The sequence below is a fragment of the Pteropus vampyrus genome, unplaced genomic scaffold (assembly GCF_000151845.1).
Source record: "Pteropus vampyrus isolate Shadow unplaced genomic scaffold, Pvam_2.0 Scaffold67, whole genome shotgun sequence".
In the NCBI taxonomy this organism is placed as follows: Eukaryota; Metazoa; Chordata; class Mammalia; order Chiroptera; family Pteropodidae; genus Pteropus; species Pteropus vampyrus.
Window position 1 is genome coordinate 8,210,648 of NW_011888848.1, and position 24,535 is coordinate 8,235,182.

Below are 24,535 nucleotides of genomic sequence, written 5' to 3' on the forward strand. Positions count from 1 at the left end.
TCTCCTTCAGTTTTCTAACTCGAATCCTTCATTTAACTAAAATACTCTAATATTTCACATCCAGGTCTTATTAGTTTTCGACTGTTGCAGTCAGTAACTGCACTCAGTGGCTTAAGATGACTCAAATTTGTTATCTTACAGTTCTGGAGGTCAGAAGTCTGGGATGGGTCTTTCCCTGAACCCACATTATGTTACCTGACCAACCAAATGAATCTAATTGCATTGTGAGAAGCATCAACCAAGGTATGTGGTACTCCACTGACACCAAAGAGGAATCTAGATGACAGTGTCCCTGAGGATCTACACCAAGGCCCAGGAAAGTCATCGAGGTTATCCCCTTTGAAATCTAAATATAAGAGGCACACATTTTGGGGGACCTACTGCACAGCAAGGATCAATACCATCACAGATCCCTTAAGTCAACCATGAGTCAGCTGGAGTCATTGTAAATCTTAAGATTGAAACCCTAAAGAGACTTGAACCCACATTCCACAAAGAGGGACATCTAGAATTCCTCACATATGTCCATGGTTGGTGGTGATAGGGCAAGAAAGAAGGTTGAGAGCAGTTCTAGGCCTTTTACTTTCCTGAGTCACTTCTGGCTTCCAGCTCTTTTTTCTTGTTTCCAGAATTTTCAAATTCCATTCTCCATCTTGACTCAAGTGTGCACTGTTCTACTCTGCATTGCGTTACCTCACTAGACTGTACTGCAGTACACTCATTCGATCCTGAGTATTCCTGACTCAAGATTATATGCATGGCAGGAGTTTGCCAAAGGTTTAGGGTACATGGGATGGAGACGAGCAGGTGCTCCATCATATGGTAGCCCGTTGCATTAGCAAACACCTTAAGCATGAACTACTTACATACTTGTTCTTAATTAGCACCATGCCATCTCTGGCACAAGATAATTTTTAGAGGTCACTGAGTCCATTCATGCTTTAGCCACACTCCCTATTACTGAAGCTCTCTTCCTCTCTTCATCCTCTGCTTCTTCTGTTCTTTAGCTTGCTGGCTCAGAAGCCTCTCATTTCCTGTTATAGCTGACATAGAGCAATTTAGCCATCTATTGAAATCCTACTAATGCAGATCTACTACACTATGTCCAGAAGAACTCATCTTCATAACCAGGCATGGCCATGTTCTACTTATGTATCGTTGAGTAATGATTCACCCCAAAACTTAGTGGCTTAAAAACCAAAAAATAGTTTGTTTAGCTCATGAATCTGTAGTTTGGGCAAGGCTCAGCATGGAAGGTTTGGCTCTGCTTCACACAGGTGCACAACTAGGGGCTGGAGAATCTACTGCCAATACGGCTTGCTCGCATGACTGGAAAGTAGATGCTAGCTATCAGCTAGAGTTCAGCTGTGCCGGTCAGGGGCCTCAATTCCTCTTCAGCCTAGCCTCTCCATGGGCTGCTTGGGCTTCCTCAAAACATGGTGGCCACGTTGCAACAATGAGTATCCCAAGAGATAGGAAGCAGATGCTGCCAGTTTCGTTTCTTAAAGCCTAGTTCAGAAAGTGACACAACATCACTTTCACCATTCTCTGTTTGACAAATAATCATAGAACCCAGATTCAATGGAAGACTGTCAAATAATTTGGGAATGTGTTCTAAAACCTCTATTCTCATTAAGGGATATTTTTAAACAGATATTTTTTAAAAAGGAATTTTAAAGTCAATTCTTAGATTACTGTAGGCTCTGTCAAATATTCTAGAAAAAAAATCTAGAATAAGAGTAGTGTATACAAGGTTTGATGGGCATGTTTTTTGTGTGTTGGGCACATGTTGGAGTTTCACAGAGCAGAAATCACTGTCGTATTTCCAGTGTGGAGGGAATTAATGTTCTTCAGGAATGAAAAAAAGCCTACTTCATGCCAAGTGCTCTGATTCATGAAGAGGTTAGGGTTTCAGGAAGCCTTTAAATATGGTGAGAATGCCTGATATGCTGGTGAAGCTAGCTGGCCTAAGCCTTGTCAAAGACATGGAGATTGAAAGAGGAAACTGGCTAGGAGCCACAAAGAAGAGATCCATGCCAAGGACCCAGCATGGGGCAAGCAGGGAGCAAAGAGGGCTTAGTGTGAAAAGAACTGGGAAAACCAGAACAATAGCAAGAGACCAAACATAAAGAAGCTGTTTAGCTGTGCCCGGGCAGAGGAGCTACTGAAGGAGCAATAAGGGAGGAGTGTAGGGAGAAGTAGTGTGGCGAAAGCTCTTTGATAGGAGTGTATCCAACAGAAGTGGTGTGAAGAGATAGTCATTAAAGACATAGCAAAAATGAATATTTCCTTCTGCCCCTTGAAGTTACAACCTGATCAAGAGATTGTCCCTTGAGTGAAGTGTTCTCTGAAGCCTTATATGCCTTCAGTACTTCTGGATAGAGAGTAAGAACAGGTTTTATTATATGCATATGTATATATACACAAAAACATTAAATATAGTATTACAGGATAACATTATTATATTATATAGATGATTATAATGTGAAAATTACAAAGAGAGAACATATTACCCTTGGCCTGTAGTTAGCATTCAAGAAGTATTAACTACTATAATACACTTCTCCATTATAGAATTTCTGCTTCTGAAAAAAATTAAATTCACTGCTCTACAGGTTGCTAAAAATAGTCAAACCATTTATTGAGATCTTCTATGTATCTTCTATGTATAAAAATGTTTTTTGAAGGAAATTTAGAAAATCTTAAAATATTCTGAAAACTGAAAAATATAGAAAATCCTTAATCACTCAGAGGGAACTACCACACGAATTGCCTCTAGAAATTAATATTTTTAAGTGTATTTGATACTTCTCATGTTATTTTGTAGTCTACTTATTTGTTTCATAAAATTTTAAACCTATCTTCTTATCTTTCAGTATTCTTAGAGAAAGGGTTTTTTAACAGGTGAACCTTATTTCTTCATATGGCTGTATTATAACATGTTTAATCAATGTAATATTTTAAGTGCTTAGTTTTTATACTTTGGGTCTATGAAAATAACGATGCAACGGACATCTTTGAACACAGATCTTTCCAAGCATCTCTGATTATTTCTTTGAGATGAAGTCCTTTAACTAGAATTACTGAATAAAAGGACATGAACATCCTTTAAACTTTTGACATATAAGATTTTGAGATGTCTCTCTACCGCTCATATCCCAACTCTGCCACTCCCAAACATGCAAACACCCTATTTAGAAACTTCATATTTTAGCACTTCACTTGTTTAAAATTATCCTAAAGATAATTTTAGGATAAAGTTATCACACACGCATACACACACACTTTACAAATATCAGGAGAGACCAATGGTCTTATGATTTTAAATGTCTTCATTTCCCTCTAGGGCAAAACTCTCAAAGTGTGGTCCCTATACCAACAGCAAGTGCTTCACTTAGGAAACTTCTGTTTTCGGTGCAAATCCTCGGCACAGTAGAATTTGAAGTGGAGGAGAGTGGGAGCAATCTAGTTTAACAAGCCCTCCAGGAGATTCTCATGGTTACAGTTTTGAGAACCATCGTTCTGGACCACAGGGCACTGGCAACCACAAGCTGGCCACTTTCTTGGAGGGAAGCAAGAAGGCTGATGCTCCTGAGAACTCTGCTCTTGATCTATGATGTTAGCATACAGTGAGATACTACCTTTTCGATCCTCATTTTCCTCAATAATTTTTTTAATGGAGACAACAAATTCTTGTTTCAGGGTTTTTGTAAGCATTTCAAAAAAGATAATGCTTAAGAAATATTGCTTTTCTTCCTTTTTGGCAAAGTTAATCTGGTTTTTATTTTTTGCTCCTTTATTTTTTTTCTTTTGAGGGGAGTATAAGAGCACTGGGCCATGAAGGAAGAGTAGACTGCTTTGCTATGGAGGCTCAGACAAAAATCTGTCTGGTTCAGGTGGCTCCTTGGCCATCCTGAAAGCATTGTGAACATCCTGAAAGTGAAGAATGCACTGACGTCCATAGGGAATAGTTTAGTAGTTACTGAACACCAACTATGCACTGTGCAGAGGATACTGCGGACTGTATACATGGTCCTGAGCTTGAGAAGCTCACACTGTATTTGGGAAGATGAGGTATTTGCACCTTAAAAATAATTTTTAATAACATGAGGCAATAGAGAAGGGTTGTCACCCAACTTGGTATAGTTAATTCTCAAGTGGGTGGTACATGTAATAGAAGAAACAGGCATCTTAGTAGCTGACAGCTTCTATGCACAGCAAATGTAATGGGAACTGGAATTGATGAGACTCATCTGGGCTGAAGGGCTGGAGAAAGGATGAGAGCAGAGGAACTGGGACAGCCAAACATTGGTTTGTTTGGAGAGTGCACCTTGCAAGAACAGGAGGGGCGCATAAAAGGCCGGGGTGAAATGTTGAAACTAAATGTGGAGAAGGGATTGACTTCCAGGTTTAGAAACTCAAACTGAATCCTGGGTAAGTAGGTAGCAGAGTACAGCTGGTCCTTGAATAATGTCTTTTTGTTCAAAGTCAATTCATTATAATGTTGAGAAAAAATCAGTTTTTGTCTGGGGCCACTGCCTGGGTGGAGTTTGGATATTCTTCCCATGTCTGCATAGGTTTCCTCCCACATCCCAGAAATGTGCATGTGAGGCGAGTGGCATGTCTAGATTGTCCCAATCTGAGTGAGTGTGGGTGTGCGTGAGAGGCCCTGCAACGGAGGGACATCCTGTCCAGGTTGGGTCCTGCCTTGTGTCTTAGTTGCTGGGAGAGGCTCCAGCTACCCATGTCCCTGAGCTGGAATAACTGGGTTGGAAAAGAATGATCTTACTTGTGTTTATTAATCTTTCTTGAATTTATGTATAGTTCAAATTTATTTCAATATTTAATATTAGAAGTCTCTGGGGTCTTTATTAGAAGTTTGGTGATGTTTTTGTGACCAGAAATATACCTTAGGAACATAGCTCTTGTTTATATCAATTACACTATGGTAAAATTGGCTCCATTATACATCCTTTCACTTAAAGTTGTAGTTTCTAGGAACCTATGTCCCAAAGTTAACTGAGGACTCACTGTACAATGGTTGCGTGCTTGAACTCTCAAGGGAGATTCCTGGGTTAAATCCTGACTCTGCCCTTCTTGAGTTGTGAGATCTTGGTTGGACAAGACACTGAATCTCTCTGTGTTTCTGTTCTCCCTATACCAAGAGTGAATAATAATTCCTACCTTATAGGGTTGTTCTGAGGAGGAAATGACTTGATACCTGAGAGATGCCTAGAGCAAGTTCACTGAACCTAACAAGTGCAATATAAAGTGTTTGATAAGTAATAAAAGTAGAGGAGGCTATGGAAGACTTTAGTTAGGCATAAATAATTGTCACTTAGGAATTGTCTTTTCATCTAATAAGTGATTTGTAGTTACCACGCCCCCTTTAGATTTCATTAAAGAGCTAATGAATTAGGTCTAATAAAGAACTTAATTGAGGAATATGTTAGACTATCTCTGCTGCATCTCTTCATATCTCAATAATCTGAAAGATTCATCTCACACTGAAATCTTTCTCCATGACTGTGTTTACATGTTTAATCTTTAGGCAAATTGAGTGGGAGAAGTATAAGAAAATGGAGCCAGTACCCCAAAATAGATTGTGGTGACTCACTTTTTACTAACAAGAGGAATCAGATAATTTAAGCCTGAAGCCTATTCTGGAAAGAGAACGTCCAAACTTTTACACGTAATCCTAGAAGATTATGGCAGGAATATTTCTAGTAAAAATAGAAGGATGAAAATAGCTTTCAGGTCTATGTGATGTTCCAAGTCAACTGTGAATAAATTAAACTTTTTAAGTAGAAGAGTTGCAAAGGATTACTAATTCATTCTAAAGTAATTGCAGTTCCATGATGGAAGATAAATAATTAACTAATATACCTCTGATGGTGAACTTTTCATCAATCTAAATTTTTGTATTATTTTATAATCTTATCAAATAGCACACCCAATTGTTCAGTAGTCTCTGAGGGGGGACACTTATTTGTCTGCACACTCAAGCTGAAGGCAAACAGAGTGCACTCCACTCTGAGGTGTTAGAAATCAAGGATAGTGAAGGAATCCGATATACAGCCAAAGGAAGAGGCCAGTTTTGGTTAAGTAGTAGCTTAGATAGAAGTAAAGAAGTTTTGTGCCCTCTTAAGATTATGAACACAGTTCTTTTGCAACATTTATATCATTGCACTCAAATTATTTTCTGCTTTATTGTTTCTCTCACCTCTTAAAGTAAGGAACCTATCTTACTTTTTTTTTTTAAAGAAGCAGCTGTGATTTGTTAAACATTACAAGGCTGAGGTTCCTTAGCCCATGACATCTTTGGCTTACTGTCCTAAATCAACTTGCTTTTGCTGCAGCATAAGTATATTTACAGAGGCTTCCTCCAAAGCCAATGCTACCATCAATGACACACCGCCCTGCCCCCCCAGCCAATTTCTGATTCCTTTCTCTCTTCTCAGTAACATAACAGTAAGGGTGCCAGTTCAGAGCTTTATAAAAACTTGGCTTAGAACTTGTTTTCAGGTTTACAAGTCTTTAAGAGGTTCATATTGCTATTAATTTCAATGACCTATTTTTCCAAAGGGTTCTGACCTCCTACTTGATTATCTGTGTTGTCCTTTAGAGCTGCAGAGGCTTAGTGTATATGTCTGAGCTCAGAAACTGGCATGAACAGAGAAATATGGTGTTCGAAGTAACAGAAGACAAAAGTAATTTGATAGGATTTCCACATATTTATTTCATCACTCATCATTTTAAATTTACAACCAGTGATGGGCTAGCTAAACTTCCATTGTGTGTGTGTGTGTGTGTGTGTGTGTGTGTGTGTGTGCGTGCATATGTGTTTAATGGACAAATGAACATCTGTTACCTATTTTGGATTCATCATTATAAACATGTGCATCTGTTTTACTAATAAATGTTTTAAAATGTTTAACATGCCTCTTTTAATTTGTATAAAGACAATCTTTTTTTGATTTCATATTTCGAAGTCCAAATCCATCAGTTTCTCAAAGCAGGATTAAATTCTTTCAGCCATTCTAACTTTTGTACAGATTGTAGTCAAACAGACTGGAACTTCCACTGCAAAACAACTGAATGAAAGATAAAATGATGAATATATGAAGACGTCCCTTATAAAGGACAGTATACCACACTGCAGTCTCAAAGAGACACAGCACTAGAAAAATCGAGAGTTTCTGAAATTAATATTTCTAACTTTTATGTGCTAAGTTCAATATTTTTGTAGGGCAGAAGGCAGAGGACTGACTATGTAGTCAACAGAAAGATGAGATGGTATGTTGTAATTTTGTGTGACTTCTACTCCAATGCTTAGTAAAACTAAGAACAGAAGAGATAAATATTAATTCTTGGAGCTGGCTTACAAGTCTAGAAAATCTTACCACCTTGTCCCCTACCACCTTGTCTACCCACCCCACAAAAAGGTCTGTTTTTTTCCTGATTGGGAAACATGTTTGTTAGAAACAATCCATGTTTAAGGTTCTGTCAAGGGCTACGTACACACAGATCGAAAATTATTGAAACAAAATTGGGTTCTTCTGAGTGCGTGTGTGCGTGCGTGCGTGCGTTTGTGTGTGTGTTTATAAATAATAGTTTCTTCTTAGGGAAGAACTATCCTCACTGTATCAAAGGGGATTTGAGAGAAGTATTAGAAAACTAAGAATGTTGCTAAAAGTGCCACATATTTTGGCTCAAAACTGACACTGTGGGCAATATACTGAATGGGCCCAAATTTGATCATTTGAGGTTTTTTCGTAGCTTTTTACAAAAATCTTAAATACAGGTAAATATGTAAACACTGTGCTCTCAGAGAGCAAGGACTTAGACATGTCACATCGTATCCCTTCTGAGGAGACGAATTCAAGTGAAACTACACCAGTTTCAAAACCAACCACCGGAAGTGCTCTCAGGTTGCGGGGCGAACACCATCTTGCACATCTCAGAGTTCTCTTGGTGGAGAGGGAATTCAGATCCTGCCACCAGCTTTTCTTTTCTTTTCCGTAAGACGTATCCTCTGCCAGTGGACAGTCTTTCATACTTTGTCTCAAATTGCCTGCATAACAACAACAACGATAACAAAATTACACGCATATTAGAGTCATTTAACGCCCGTCAGAGCCAAGTTATTAGTGTATACTCAAAGCCTCTGTTTCCAAGCAATTTGAGGTAGGATATGAGTGCCTCAGCTTCCATTCTCATGAATGGGGTGATTTTTTAATTTTCCTCTTTTTATACAACAGATATACTTCAAATGCTTGGAATATGGAAGTGTGCTATACATGTTTCTGGAATGAACTAAATTCCTCTCAGCTTTTTGGAGATGCTATTAAGCCTTGCAAGCCTTGCTATGTTACCCACTCATCATTCCAGGAGCCCCACCTGGGGCACACACCCGTTTTGAGTAAGCAGCAAGTCCAGCTGTATTTAAGATGAGAATGCTGACAAGGAAACATTCCCAGAGCTCTGGCCCACGCGAAATATGAAGGCAAACAATTAGCCATGTGCTTAGGTTGGTGGTCACTGCATTTTGACCATTGGAAGGTTGATTTTTAAAATGCATTAATGGAGATTTGTTCTACACATAAATTAATATAAATTAGAAACGGCTTAACATTCTGATTATAATTTACTATATTTTATTCTGTAAAAATATAACCAACTCATATTTGTACTTATATCATTTATATAATCTTTATGTGGATCATGAAATGTCAGTAATGTAAAGAAGACACTCAACTCTGGCCTGCTTATCAAAGGAGATGATGTAAGATATGGCTTGCTGTTTTAAGTATACGAATTGCATTCATGGTTAATAGTGTGTCAAGAAAACCTTTACAGCTAACAGGAGAGTCAGCACTAGCTAGACCAAAAGCATTCTACCTCCACATGATCGTATTGTTATAAATATGGTTACAAGACTCAGAGGACATGGTATAAATGAGACGTTCTGGAGTAGAGGAGGTATTGGGAAAGTTACATGGACAATTATATATTTGGTTTTTGAGACACTAAGAATTCTACTGAAAACATTTTTTTTTTTTAATTAAAAATCCCAAACTCTCAAGTTTGAGCCAAAACTCAAATAAGGTCAAGTTGCTGTTGTATGAATTACCTAGAAGCTGTGAATTTATCTGGGCTCTTAAACCATGGTAAATGATTGGAAGATGTTTTGTTTTGAACTTTCTGTCCAGGAGACAATTGTGAAGATAGCCAATAGTAAATATGCATTCAGTATTTTTGCTGAAACTACACGGCAACTCTTATAGTAAATCAAATCTTTTTTTTTTTTTCTTGATAAATTACTTCTAGAAAGAATATGATATTATCTCCTGAATCAAATCAACCACTCTTTTAATTCTGAAAAGTGAATGCTCAAATTGGGTGCGAGTTCCTGGTGAACTGGGGATGGCCATGGAACATTACATGAGCATTGCTTCTTACCTGAGTGGTGCTTCATCTTTGTCCATCTGCAGGCAAACAAAGAATGGGTACTGAGAAAATTGCACTGTGGAGATAAACTCCATGCCTGCTTCTGTTTCTGTACTGATTTCCAGGCCAGCTTTCACAAAGGAAGAGTCCACAGTGATGTCACCAGTTATTACCACAGCCAACCTAAAGATTTTTTTGGGGGGGGGAAAAACCTATTAATATCACATTTAACTGAAGTAGACTAACAGCTATAATTTCATAGGATCTGAACTCATGATGCTGATGATTAGAAGGAAATACTTAAATGACTAATATATGACCTAAATGTGCTTAGAGTTCTTTTGTTAATTAGGGCCAGGTTAGTCTCAGGGTTTGGGCAATGACGGTTTGTTTTTTCCCCTGAACCCTCGCCCAGCCTTCAATTCTAGATGCGGGAATGAAAGTCTATCAGGTATTACTGTTTGGAATGGGCATACCAAGGGCCAAGATGAAGATATACCTATAGCCAGACCTTTTCATGAAGTCAGAAATACCTGAGTTATCTTAAAGAGAAGTCTAAACTCCACAAGAAGACAGCTGATGTTTATAACCATTTTCTTAGTTTCTTGGTTACTCTGTGGGCTTCTATGTAGCTATTTCAATTCCATTTTATTACTTTCTCCATATGGTCTCTAGAGACGTAACTCTATGGTTGCCAAGATATTTGAAAAAATATTGTGTCACGAAGAACCATTCCTACAGTGACACATGTACGTGGGTGCTCCAGGAACAACAGATATGGTGGATTCTCCAACAATTGCTCAGAGGACCAGATAGACAGATTGAATTGACTAGGGAGATTGAACTGGATGAAAATGAAGAGGATAAACAATCCCAGTGGAAGGCTTACCTCTAGGACCACTCTAGTTTAATTGTAGACTTTAAATGAAATTGTGGGAAGTTACTCCCACAATTAAATCAGAGTTGTATGTCCGTGCTTTTTTGATAGGGGTACTCATTTTTGTTGTGCAACTTAAAGGACATCAGCTACTGTTGTCACTGTAAACGAAGGTCAGAGGTGGTATTGTTTAACTCCCTGAATATCTCATTGTACCTTCTCATACCTTACACTCAACAAAGGCTTAAGAGGTGTTTTTTAAATAAACAAATGGAAAATTGAAGATAGATGGGCTACAATGCAGATGCTGGGAGATTCTTAGGGATACTGTGTCCTTTTTAAAAATCCAGATTTTGGTCGTTGTTGCTGTTGCTGATTTCTTTCTGCAAAGAGTTCAGTTCAGTTTAATTTGGGGATACTTTTATCCAGAAAAAAACTTCAGAAAGAGGAAACAGATGACTGATTCAATGAGAAGCCCGAAATTGTACGCTGATCCCTCTTATGGCCTGCTCCACTTCTCATCCTACAGTTCCTTTAGTAACAACATGGGCCACTTTTCACATTAAATGTGCCACCTTTTGACTGTTCTTAACTCCTTCAACTGTAGTTCAAAATTAAAAATATAATTTTATCACTCCTATGTCACTTCTGCCTCAACATACATTTTTTTAAATATCCGAAGAGCAAAAATCAATTGTACTTCCATTTCCTTTTCTTCAATGTTATAACAAACAAAAGAATAATTCTTTTGATTATTGCATTGGTCCAGAAACATTGTTTAAGGTTCAAAATAAGATACTTGCATTTGATCTGATAAGTAGATTAGAAAAACTAAAGGACTTGAGATATTATTTTTTAGAAAAATAAATACTAACAAAAAAAACCTTAAAGACTCTTAATGTTTAATACTTAGATTCTGAATGAAAGTGATCCTCTTTTTTTTTTTTTATCTGCTGAAGACAGCAAAAGAGGAAAGATTTGAAATCCCAACAAGAGGGTTAAGCTAAAAAAGTTTGCTTCTAAGTAAAACTTCCTGATAGCATTGTCAACTGCTAAAGTAACATACCAAGAGAAGATGAACCTTTCATCTACTAGGAAAGCTGTCAATTGATGTCTTTAAAAGCAAGATTTTTGCCTGAGTTGTATTAGGTATGACCAGCTCAAAAGAAGCTATGGAAAGAATGACTTCTTGTGGTTACTTCCTATTCTATTACTTAATGATTACAAATAGGAAGCATAGATTTTGAAAAGTCAGAAGGTTAAACAATTCCAAAAACATATGTCTATAGTTATTTGCATAAAGTATTATACATATGCTTACCGATTTTTCACTCGGGTTTTTGATTCACGATACCACAGACTAAACTCCATTGCACCAGAAATATCAATGGCCAGAGCACCCTGGATCTCTATATTGGCCTTCAGTCCTGATTGCAACTGAAGCTCCTAGAAGCAAAAATTTATAATAATAGTAATAATCACAATCAGCCAACCCATTTCCAAAGATACACTCAACTTCCTACTGTAAATAACGTCATTTGAGTTGTGTTAATGTTGAAGTCTTTCTCTAGGCTCAGAAACACACCCTAACCTTAATCACTGGAAGATTATTGATTTGCTAAATTATATAGCCAGTTAAAATACTAGAAAAGTCAGTGACAACTAAGAAGGTGTTTTCTTTCAATCTTTGCCTCACTTTGGGAGGGGAAATGGTTCTCAGTGTTGTCCCCTGATAAATAACATCATCATCCTAGAAACTTGTTAGAAATGCAAGTCTCATACCTACTGAATTAGAAACTCTGAGGGGGAGTCCAGCAATCTGCGTTGTAATAAGCCCTTTTGTGATGCTGATGCACTCAAATTTGAGAACCATTAGACTAGGAAAAATGAAAGCATCTTCATCAGGAATCCAACTGTGGCTTTGGGATGAGAGTGAGGGGTTGGGCATGATGACTTCTTGAAATGCTTTCACACTTTTCCAGTTATATGTAGTGTCCAATATAGACAACTGCATCCTTCTGGCAAATGAAATGCGTGATAAAAACTGCCAGTGCACTATGAAAGTTCCAGGAACTGCCCAGACCAAGCTAGGAAAGGAAGGCAAGGCAATCCAACTCTCACCACCTTGCTGTTTGACATTTGGAATGACATCAAGTTAACATGTTGAGTCCAGCATGAACTTGACAGCATATTCCAGAGGGACAGTACTCATTTACAAGCATAGTCCCTCCTAAGCAATTTTATAGTTGTCTGAAATTCATTGTTTTGTGCTGTTTGCCAGCATTTCACCTTTAAGCCTTGAAGTTTCTATGTACATTAGCTCTGGTATTGTTGGCTGAAAACTTCTTCAGCTGGATTGGAATCAAATTGCCTGGGGACAGTGTTGGAAATGATAATGGTTTGGGGAGAAAGGCTCTGTGTCCTTAATTTTGAAATTTTTTCAAAGATCTTAGGTTCATGGCACTGGCAGCATGACTAACTTTATGTAACTGCTCTACTCAGACCAAACAAGCCATGTTTTTGCCAACTATAAATGTCATGATTTTAATTTCTAGAAAGGATATTGTTGATCTTCATGAATTATCTCTACTTTCCAAAAAATGTGGCAAAGGATGTCAGTCAAAAGACTTGAGTTACAACCAGGTATACTAAAAAAAGTCTGGTTGTGGTCTGAAGCTCCTTCTGTCTGAAAGACAGTTAAAGGAAAGCATGAGATTCTTGACACAGAGCTCAAGACACATTAGGTGAGAGCCCTAAGGATATTTACAGTTACATTCAGTCTAGAACAAGTGTGGTTGTGATGTCACGCAGGGATTGTCCCATGCATCATAGCTAATATGAAGGAACACAAATTATCCCAGGAAAACTACAATAACCTTGTCCAAATTTTAACCTATGCTTATGAACTGTAGAACTGAGATATCAGATCTTCACATTTGCATTGTAATTGTGATTGTTCCCAAATGAGCCCTACTGTGTGCCCTGCCTTAAAAGTATTTCTTTCTTTGTATCTTCTCTGTTCTCAAATTGAAAAATTATAATAATCTAATTGTTAGTCCACCCAACCCAGCAGAGATCTGTGATGTGGACTTTGGCCTTCCTGCTGACCACATACTAGGTGGATGTCAAAACACACCAAGTGCCATGGAAAGGAACATTTCATGGTGACTAGATGAAGTGCCTTTTGTGGAAGGAGCATTTTCCATTGCAGTGTGGGTGTTAAGGAGTGCCTTGGCTTTCGGGGAAGATTCCATTTCCTTCATGCAAAGGGATCATGGAAGAACTCCATGTGTAGTCACAGAAGGATTTTCTGGACCCCCAAAGACAGAGAGACCACTGACTCCTGTAGAAGCACAAACCACACTTTACTTCGTGAACAGAACTAAACTACATAGCGCAGTGGTTCTAACTTTTGACGGGTATAAAATAAATGAAGCTAACAGTTTCTGAGCACCAACTGCATCCTAAAAGCTCTACATTTGATATCTCATGTAATTTTCATGCTAATCTTCCATGGTAAGCATTATATCTGAAAATTGAAAAGAAAAATCAAATGGGAGGCTACATGTGGAGTCAGAATGAGCACGCAGACTGTCTCCAGTGGGGGAGAGAGACTATGCTACTTCCATCCATGACTATCACAAAATCATAACTGTCTTTTGTCTCTTGGTGTGCAAGGAATACTGTTCTGAGAAATAGTGCAACAAAGATAGAGCATAGGTTTATGTCTTTGTTTGACCCAGAGTGCATATTTATTTAAATTCTTGCCTATGAATTAGAGGAATAAGAAACTGGAGCTTTATATTTGTAGCTAATGTGACCCCTTTGACCTTCTAGTTTTGGTCCCAAAGGTGTTTCTTACAACTCAGACACTGCTATTTTCATAACTCATCCCATCGTTTCCATTCAGGAAAATATGTTCTTTGCTGACTAACGAGGATCCCCCTATTAAGCTGACTTTATTGGACATCCTTCTCTGAAGAGTAATACAATTAGCTGAAAACACAGAGAGAGTAAGCACAGAGTAATTCCATCTGCACTGGTGGCTGTGACAGGCCACCCACTGCCAAAATTTCCTTCAACGTCAGCACTTGACCTAGAGTGGTATTTGCCTCTGAAGCTGAGACGACATTACTGGAGTGCTCTGCAGAGCTGAGAGCCTCAAACAGCTTATTTGTATAATAACCCAAGATCTGCCAAGTACTCCAATATGAAATATATGGACATTGTTATATTTAATAGCTTGGAGACAATCTTCTTAGACTATGCCTCAGGTGCCCTAGCTTAATGAATAGAAAAATTTTGTAAGATAATCTAGATCAGAGATTGGCAAGTTATGGCCTGCAGGCAAATCTATCCCACTGGCCATTTTTGTAAATAAAATTTTTTTTGGAACAGTGCCACACTCATTTGTTAATATCTTGCTGATGGCTATTTTCATTCTATAATTGCAGAGTTTAATAGCTGCAATAGAGACTATGTGTCCTACAAAGCCTAAAATACTTACTTTCTGCCCTTTACATAAAAAGTTTGCCAGCCATCATCTAGATTACTACTTATGTTTCCATCAAGTTTTATAGCTGGATTCATGCCATTAAGGCATTATTGATAGACAATTGAGCATATACAGATGATACTGAACTTTTATTATTCCTGTGTCTTAAAATGTGAACTACATCCTCAGCATTCTCATGCCTTCAGAGATTCTCTCATTAAGAATGAACCTCCCCAAAGGTAACACAGCAAAAGAAATGTACAATGTATAATTCTGATATAATTTGAAAACTGTTTTTTTTTTCCACATGTGACCTTGAGGATTAAGGGATATGAGAGACACTGCTCAGTGTCCTTCTTTTCATTCATATTAACAGAAACACAGTTTTTTCTAGAGTGTCAATTCAACCATTGAAAAATTATATTTACCAGTTTCTCTTGTAGCTAGAGATATCCATATGATACAGTATATAACCAAATAGCTTCCTTTTGTAGATGCTTACTTTAGTAGGAATAGATAGGGCTTCCAGGGACATCTTTGAAAAAGAGCTAGACTCTCCTGCCCCTGGCCCTTCCCTTGTTCCTTCTTAGAATGAGGAATTAGTGCTGAAAGTGCAGCAGCCATCAGATAATCATGAGGCGACAAGCATGAGGTTAAAGCCACAAGGGAAAATGTCTAGGCTGACAGAAAAAGAGCCTGACAATATCTTAGGATTTCTACATAAATACTAGATTACCTATTTCTGAATATTTATTACACGATAAGAGTCAAACTATTTGTTTTTTTTGTTATAGTTATTATATATAGTTATCCTGAATTGTTTGTTATGAAGAATCATAAAGATAAGGAATTAGCATTTGGTTCCAACCAATGATGTTTTGGGAGGAGTTTTAGTAAAATCTGATATTTAAGTTCTCTCCCAGCTCTTAAAATCTGTGACGTCATAACCAGAACTCAACAAATCCAAATCCTCAAATTATCTGGCAAGGAACAAAGCTGATAAAGACTTTGGATCACCTCTTCCAAATGTCTCACTTCGTTAGTAGGAAATCTTGGTTTAAAGCTATTTAGTAACCGACGAAGAGCATATAGAAAGTAACTAGTGGGGGCAAAATTCAAGCCTAGATTATTACTCATGAATTTATTAAACCATAAAGTCAAAGTTCCAAAGTGAGTCCTATAGTCTGTAAATTTTAATCCAGTCTTCTCACATATCTCTAATATCACAAGTATGAATTAGAGTATACAGTGATCACTTTAAGGATTTCCCTTTAGGATCCTTATCTAGCAAAAATTTCATTTTTATATTGTTTTGCTTAGTAAAGCAGGAAATAAGTCAAGCCATTAAAAATTTTTTAAGCTTCAAGTATTCAGACTCAAAGATTATTCAGATTGACCTTCTTCTGTTTCTCAGAAAATCCACTGAGGCAGATACATTGGGACTCCCATCCTATTGTATCTTGGTCACCTAAATCTTACTACACAGAAGATAGCATTGTCATACTTTAGTATAGTAAGATTTAAGGGTGAGGAAAATTGAAAGCCATTCTAAAGAATGAAGTTCAAGTGAATCAAAATTCTCCTATTATCCACTAATGAACGAACCTTTGTAAGATTCTGTGAACGTGAGAGTTTGGGGCAAAATGTCTCCATGAAACATGTAGTTGGTGTCAGTGGTTGTGTGTACCTCTACTAATTTGACAGGGCCAAATTGATATACTATGTGGATCTTCATCATCATTGTCATGATAATTGTCATCAGTAACTAATTAAGCCATGTGGTTTAGCTCTTGCCTTCAGAATAAATATTATCTAGGGCCTTTTGCCCCGGAAGGCCAAGTGAACAGGAAATGTCATCTCTGCTCTGTTGTATCTTAGGTTATTTTCTCCATAATCTCTTGTGTATGTTAGTATCAGTATTCTTTTTTTTCCAGTTGTACTGAGATATAATTGAGATTATATTATAGTCATATTATATTGAATATTTTCTCTTTTGCTTCAACGGTGAGGAGTTGGCTTTATTATCTACTATCTGTTGTGGGTGTTGTGTATCTGTGCGATGTTTCTAAGTGTCTGAGACACTGAGTTCAAAGGAGCAACTGACTGAGTGTACTTGGAACCCATGTGTGTGTGTTTGTGTGTGTGTGTGTGTGTGTGTGTGTGTGTGTGGACATCCAGGCTGGCGTAAATGCATGAGTATCTGCATATGTGTGTCTGTGTAAAAATTTCTAGAGCAAAAGAAATTCCCTGCTTACCTATAGCAAGAGAGAAAGGGGGACAGGGCGACAATACCAAACAAGAAGCTGAATGCTTAGAATGTGAGCTCCAAGATGGCTGGAACTTTGTCTTACAGCCTCCAAGCACAGAGCATACTTAAAATGTGGATGGCACATTTTAAGAGTTCTATAAATACTTGCAGAATGAATGAATTACCTGAGAGTGGTCTATTAGTAGAATAAGTCCTTTCACCACACTAACAGGGTCACTAGATGCCGACAGCATTTTGGACATCAAATCACTGTATCCGCTGAAAAAAGTGACAGGTCTGAGCTGAACATCAAAGAGGATGGCGGACAGCCCACCATAGGAGTCAAGGTTCTCCTCCCCCTCATCGGGAGTGGCGGCAATTAAGGCCTCTAGTCCTTGGGCTTCAATGACCACCTAGGGAGAAAAGGATATAACATTCATGATATAAGCTCCCTGCCTGTTCTGTAAGACATGTGGAGCCACAGCCAGAACTTTCCTAGGGATCAAAAACTTGAAAGTCTGTAGTGTAGAAAGTCTAGGCAAAAACAAAACAAAAAAAGAACAACCCTATACCTGAATACATATGCCTGAGTTAGTTTTCTTCATTTAATCCCCACAACCACACTCTGAGGTACATGTGATTTTATATATTTTGTATGTGAGGCAAAAAAAAAAAAAAAAAAAAGCTCAAATGGCAGAGGCAGGATTCAAATCTCTCTGTCTAAATACAAAGGCCACGAACTTTCCATTTCATGGTATTATCCTAGAGACTCTGAGTCTCTCCAGGTTGTCATACATAATGCATCAGTTATTGTGTAGAACCCCTAAAAGGAGATGGAGAGGTTCAGGGAAAGTCACACTAAGGCTGCTGCTATGAGAAGGTGTAGAACTCTCTAAGCCATGACTTACACCTTTCCCTGAAAAGACGATCAACACCATGAGGTGACTCTCAGCCTGCTTTCTACTATACATAGGAATCCTACATACGCTTTGTCCTCTATACCCAGCCTCTTAACCACTGGGCGTGTGGCATTTCAGAGTGCATATCAGAAAACAGATGGTGATTCCTCAGGAGAGAAGGGCATGATATTCTGACTAGAGTCCTATCAAAGGGTGTAGTAAATATAATATTGATAGAAACTAAAGTTTATGTAGCACTGGATAATTTCTAAAGCTTAAATGAGTTTATTTAGAAGGTTATAATTTGATATACATAAAACCTAAAAAGAAAGCATATTTCAAATTAGGAAGCCTTTAAAGAGTGTCACAAATTTTAGATAAAATGAAAGGAATGAAAGTCAGCCAACTGTCAAATGCCTGCACTTTATTCTTTTCTCTCCTAGCGGTACTGGAAAAACATAGATTGACTCTTTAGAGAGCCATATTCTATTATGAAAGTTTTTATTATGGGGACTCAATCTCTTCATAGAAACACCAAGAGAAGGGAAACAGATTCCAGAATTAAATATCTGGAGCTCTGAGAATAAAAATAAAATATTTTTTTAAATATGTGAGAAATACTGACAAGATTTCAATTTTTTGAATATGTATATCTTTGAAAAGACCGATAGATGTTTGGCAAGTCCAGTGAATCAAATTAATTAGGTTTCAAGTTCATATTTGGAACTGTCTCTGTGACTAAACCATATAGTCTCTTGCAGGTGATGGAATCATGGGTGATGTATGACAGAAGCCACTGTTAACTTACACATTCTATAGTGTTACCATCACTATATATTTTATTTTACCTCGGACTAATTTCTTATATACTTTATTCAGAAAAATTAATAGAAAATGAATTACCTGGCTACCATGAACATGAGCGTTCCCAATGTACTGAAAGATGTTCAGGTTGCTTCTCCTTAGAATGCCAGAACCAGAGTAAAGAATGTCAAGGCTGTAAGTAGATGCCGAATGGGGACTACCTAATGACACACACACACACAAAACAACCCTGTAATTTAATAATAGTTTCAGCAATACCACACCGGGGAGGGGCGCGGAGGGGAACCTGTTTTTGAGTTACATACGTTCTATGTAGCCAGTATAGGCAGAAGAGGATCCAGTCTTGGCGAAACGGTCATAATTATGAGCAACCATTTCCTTCAGAACTCGACGGACCATTTTGCTGAAACATGTAAAAGGAAAAAGCTGCACATTCATTGTAATTGTTGTTTCCCAAGTTAGATTTGGAGAAAACAAAACAAAACAAAACAAAACAAAACACCCAAATCCTCAGTGGAAGAAAAGAGGAAGCTCAATTTTCCTCATGCTGCCCCAAGACTAGGGAGGTGTCAGCTGGAGTGCCAACATCAGGATTAGGGCTTCCCCCTTCATTCCTCAGATATTTGAAATTTAGTTTGGTATCAAAATGATAGCGAGGTGAGGATGCCCAGCTGTGAGATGGCATAAGTTGGCTGATGGAAACACCTCAGGAGTAGAAAACATATGTTCTTCGAATCATCATGGTTCTACTCTTAAATAGGATATACTTTTAAGAAAAGCTGTACCAAACAGGGGAAGTTGCCAATATTTCTTTAAACATTTTCCTACAACCTCTAATGTTATCGCTGGCTAATGATACATGACAGTAGATTTCCAGAAATTTCTTCTATGTTTATGCAGTTTTCAATTAAAGAAACATCTCAATTACACCCATATGTAAACCATGTCCTCTAAAGTAAATCTTGAACTTTAACCCATGCCTCTAGCTTGTCTTCCTATCTAATCAGTGTTGAGATCTTTCCATTCCTACTTAACACTAATCATACCAGTAATTATAAAATTATACTAGTGCAGCAAAAACATTTTTTAAATCAACCAAAGAAATCAGACTTAGGTCTGAAGTAGAAAATTATCGAGAGGAGGGAATGGTTACCTTACAGTTTTCCCCCCCTAGTATCACTACGTTATAAGATTTTAGCCTGGAGAAGAAAAGAGGAGGGCTATGACAGCTGTCCTCAAATATTCAAAGGGCCTGCATGTGGATCAATGATTAGCCTTATTCTGTTTTGCTCCAGGGATAAAACCAGAACCTATGGGAAGATTTCAGTTATACAAAGAAGTAATGGTGAGCCCAAACAGTGACCCAAGTTCCCTCAGAGGTGAGCCTCCTGCCACTGGAGAGATATAAGCAAAGTCTGGACACCACCTGCCAGGAGACTAGACCCCCCACAATGGAAGGTGGGATGGCCCTTACTGTCCCTTCCAATTCTAACAGTTTTCGTTCTGAGAATCTGACCTGCAGCGTTTGTGATGGCTTCCACGCCTTTCCTAGGCTGCTCTCTACCCCACTGCCTTCCCTTTACTGCCCCTGAATCACTAGGTTCAAAGACAAGGGCAGCAAATTCACCCAAGATCTCCTTCACAGAGTCTTATAAGAGCAAACAAAGAAACAGAAGTCAGATCCTTGACTAGCAATACATGGCTACAGATGGACTCTGCTTCTTTTCTCACTCACTCATGCTCCATCCATTTTTATCTTTTGTCCTGCTCTTTTCTCCTTTCTACTAGCTCTCCCAGTTTCTTTTTTCCTTCATCCTTCTTATTCCTTGTTGCTCTTTCTTTCAATCTTTTACTGTCTTTTTATTTTTTCCATTTCTCTTTATTTTCCACCCTCCTCCATGTCTGTTTTCCTTTTCAATTGGTAATGCTCAGATTTAATTTTTCCTGGGTTAGTGCTCTGCCTGTAACTCAGGGGAAATGAAAATTCCTTTTCTGGACCTCTGTTTCAGGGAGGAGGTAAAGAGAGCTCTGGGAGAGCCACTTCAAAGATGGACATCAGTGAATTCAGAAGAGACTTGGGAACTGCCAGGAAGATGAATCCAGTGAGAGTAACTTAGAGCAATGAAGTCTGCATTCTTCATACCTTGACTAGTCCTCAAACATGGGCCATGACTAAGGTTTTAAACTTAAATGGTAAGTTCATTTGAGCTGTGATAAATGTGGCTTCAAAGATTACTGACATTTGGAATGTTAAGATAACAGACCATTAGGTGAGAACTTAACATCATTTTGTTGTGCTATTTATAAAAATAGTCGTATTAAAAATGTAGTTGGATTTTAAAACATGACTAATATTTGGTAATATATATTTACCAGACTAAACAGGAGACCTAGAGTAAAAACCATATCCAGAATTCCAAATCACAGTGCCAAAGTGATCTTGTTTCATCTATTCCACTAAATAATTCTCTTATGAGAAACTTGACAAATTCTGACTATGCAACACAACCCAGCATAATGATGACGCCATTATTATTATCCACATGTGTACCACACAAATACACAAATAAGCTTAAATAAGCTGAGAGAAAGGTGCACTATATCATACCTTGCAGGCATTTCAAAACGTATGATGTCTTGAATAATGGCAAGCATATACTTATTCATTTCTTTTGGAAGCTCCCCAATAGAGAGCAGGATGTTTTTAACTTCCATGTAGGATGGGTTGTTATTTAAAATGATAGCAGCTGCAGTCGTGCGCACAGTTTTTTCATGAACTTTACGATTCTGATGGTATATCCTGTTTAAAGTCTTCTTCACCTGTTCATAAGACGTTCAAACTTAGTGCATATCTAGACTTTTTAAACTGATATTGTGGCAGGCATAGTGGTGCTCTTAAAATACACATGCATTCCTACATTTCCCAGATTCCTTTGCAATTAGATTGGGGCCAAAGTTCTCGCTAACGGCTTATGAACAGAATCACTTCAGGTAATTTCTGAGCTGAGATAGTTAAGAGATGCTATGCCTTCTCTGTCTCTTTCTTCCACTACTGTAGTGAACTTAGGGTCACATTTTTCTTTACCTGTATAAGACATAGCATGAATGAGAAATAAATTTTTGATAAGCTGAAATTTTGAGGTTCCCTTGTTAGTTATCATAGCATATCATGGCGTTACCTCACTAATATAGATTTTTAAAGCCACTACTGCCATGTGGCAATGGGGTTCTGAAGAGAGATGGCTATATGAACCACTGTACTCTTACAATGAAGTACTTCAGAATCTTCCCTTCTCCTTTTTTAAATTAATAGACTTTCTTTTTAGAGCAATTTTAGATTCGTAGCAAAATTGAGCTGAAGATACAAAGAGTTCCTATATACCCCTGCTCCTCATCCTGACAAACACACACACAACCTCCCCCTCTATCAACACCCTGTATCACAGTGGTCATTTGTTGCATCCAATGAATCTATATTGGCACATCATTATCACTGAAAATCCAGAGGTTACATTAGGGGATTTTTAAAAAATAAAACATTAATGCCAAAGAAAATTTGTTGAAATAACTGCAGTTTGTGGCAACAAATAATTCCATTGGTTACTAAGATTGCCTAATAATAGGTTGTGTGTGGTGTTCTGTACTAAGCATTTATAAATATTTCTTTCATTTCTACCTCCCTCTGCCTTTTTCTACTCCCCTAAATGTTGGCCTTGTTTTCAGATGTATAGGAGTTAAGTGACTCACTGAAGCACAAACAACTAGGAATGAACAAAGCCAGGATGTATATGTAGGTTTATCTGTATGTCCCTAACCATCGTGTTTTGCAGCCTACCAGCTTTGACACAAAATTGGTGGAAGGTGTTTAGCTGCAAACCGAAAACATTCTCAGCAGGCAGTTTTTCTTGAGTTTTGCAAACATTCTCTACCATAATATAAGTTTAATAGAGATAGCTTCCTGAAAATGTAGCTTTTGGAACCAACACATTAATACTTAAGCCAGAATATTTCAGTGTTAAAAGCATCTTAAAACTTATGGGGAAAATAAGGTATTTCTGAAGATACTTTGTTTCTTAAAATAAGAGAATATGCCTTAATATTTATGCTTGAGGATATAGGATATCTTCTATTCAAAAGATGAGTCTGCTTCACAATAGCTTTAAATCCAATCTAAAAGTTATTTTTAAACAGGAAAGAGAGATTGATAGTTTGGTGTGTGTGCAGGGGGAGGTGGCGGGAGAGAATAACTTCCAAGGTGTTTACATTTGACTCATGTTTAGGCATGCTTTTTTTTCCTTTGGGAATTTTGCAAATATTCTTGGGGAAATTACCTCATCTGTTATGAAAGAGACATCGTATCTCTGGAGACTGGTGATGGCGAGGTGGCTGATGGGCCCTTCTCCTGCCTCTGCATACTTCAAGAGGAGCGGGATGCCTTCCGGAATCAGGGCATTCTTCAGAGCCAGCAGGTACATCGTGATGTCCTCTTTTCTCTCTGCTTTCCCAAGTCCTCCCAGGATTAACTTCTCAGCTTCTACCACTGCCTAAAAAATCACATACTACCTCAGACATATTCATAGCGATACATTAAACAAGTCTTGGGCAAGATTGGCTTCACTCCTGGGACCGAGAAAACAACCTAAAGTTTTATAAAGTTTTGCACTGGTTGCTTGACTGAGGCACACAGTGGAAATGAACAAATAAAGCTTGATAAAGGTAATTTTCTTTTTTTAAAAAAATACATACATTAACATGTTCTTAAGCAATGAGTATAATAGTGGATATATTTACTTTTGAACATATTCTGAACATATAAAGTCATTTTAAAAATTCTCTTGTGGTTGATTATTCATAAAACTGCCCATTCATTGAATGTCTAAAGCAACAATTAGATGATGTCTAAGTGGTACCATACATCTTTTCTAAAGTAATAACTCTGGTGAAAGTACTTACAAATTGACCATAGGGTCTTGTTGTAATAAATGTTTAAAAAGTGATTGTTTCCACTTGATTTCAAATTTTATTAATGCTGCCATATAGTTAGAAAATATTTACTGAATGCTTGCTATATAGCATATACTTTGCTAAGTACTTTTCAAATATGCTTTTTAATCAGAAAAGGCCTTTTTTTCCTGGCCTAGAAAAATAAGAATTGAGTACAAGTTCATAGTCTAATGGAAAAACAAATTAGAAATAAGGACAATTAGGTTCGGGTCTTTGCCACTATGTATGTTTCAGGGGCTTCAGTTTTATCTTTAAAATAAAGATTCCTGAGATACAATTTATCTATAGGATTTGAAAATAGGCTGCAGGTGCATACATATACAAACCCACACACACAGTTGCGGGTAGGGGTGGAGGAAAGGAGGGATGAGGGTTAGGGAAGATATAAAAGGCTTCCGAATAGAAGGAAAGATGCTAACCTTCATGTATAATCAAATGTCTTTTTCTCTAACTATGCCAATTATCTATGCCAACTATCAGATTGATATGAAAATTCAAAAGTTTGATAATGCGCTTTATTATTGAAGTTATGGGGAAATAGGTATTCTCATACACTGCTGGTGGAACCATAAAATTGTATGATTCCTATGGAAGATAATTTAGCAAAAGCTAACAAATCTGCATTTTGATCCAGCAACCCTAGCCCTGAAGCTACATCTCCAACAATAAGAAAAAAAATTAGTTTTTTTTATTAGTTTCAGTTTTATTTGTAATAGCAAAATCATAGAAACCACCAA

General features: G+C 37.6%; 1 protein-coding gene across 3 annotated transcripts in view; it reads right to left on the reverse strand.

The window, feature by feature from the left end:
• Positions 1–6,719: 6,719 nt before the first annotated feature.
• The window catches only part of MTTP (microsomal triglyceride transfer protein), a 53,741-nt gene continuing 35,925 nt past the window's right edge, over positions 6,720–24,535 (reverse strand). Inside the window, exons 11-19 of one of the 3 annotated variants that reach the window (XM_023531403.1) lie at positions 23,126–23,338; positions 21,403–21,614; positions 19,100–19,197; positions 18,873–18,994; positions 17,256–17,483; positions 11,649–11,773; positions 9,463–9,633; positions 7,856–8,074; positions 6,720–7,094 (exon numbers count right to left, since the gene is read on the reverse strand). In XM_023531403.1, coding sequence (XP_023387171.1) covers positions 7,903–8,074; positions 9,463–9,633; positions 11,649–11,773; positions 17,256–17,483; positions 18,873–18,994; positions 19,100–19,197; positions 21,403–21,614; positions 23,126–23,338 — 1,341 coding nt within the window. In that variant the 3' untranslated portion in view covers positions 6,720–7,094; positions 7,856–7,902. Of the gene's footprint in view, positions 8,075–9,462; positions 9,634–11,648; positions 11,774–17,255; positions 17,484–18,872; positions 18,995–19,099; positions 19,198–21,402; positions 21,615–23,125; positions 23,339–24,535 lie in introns of all 3 variants that reach the window. The other 2 variants (XM_023531402.1, XM_011361525.1) reach the window with 2 other exon arrangements.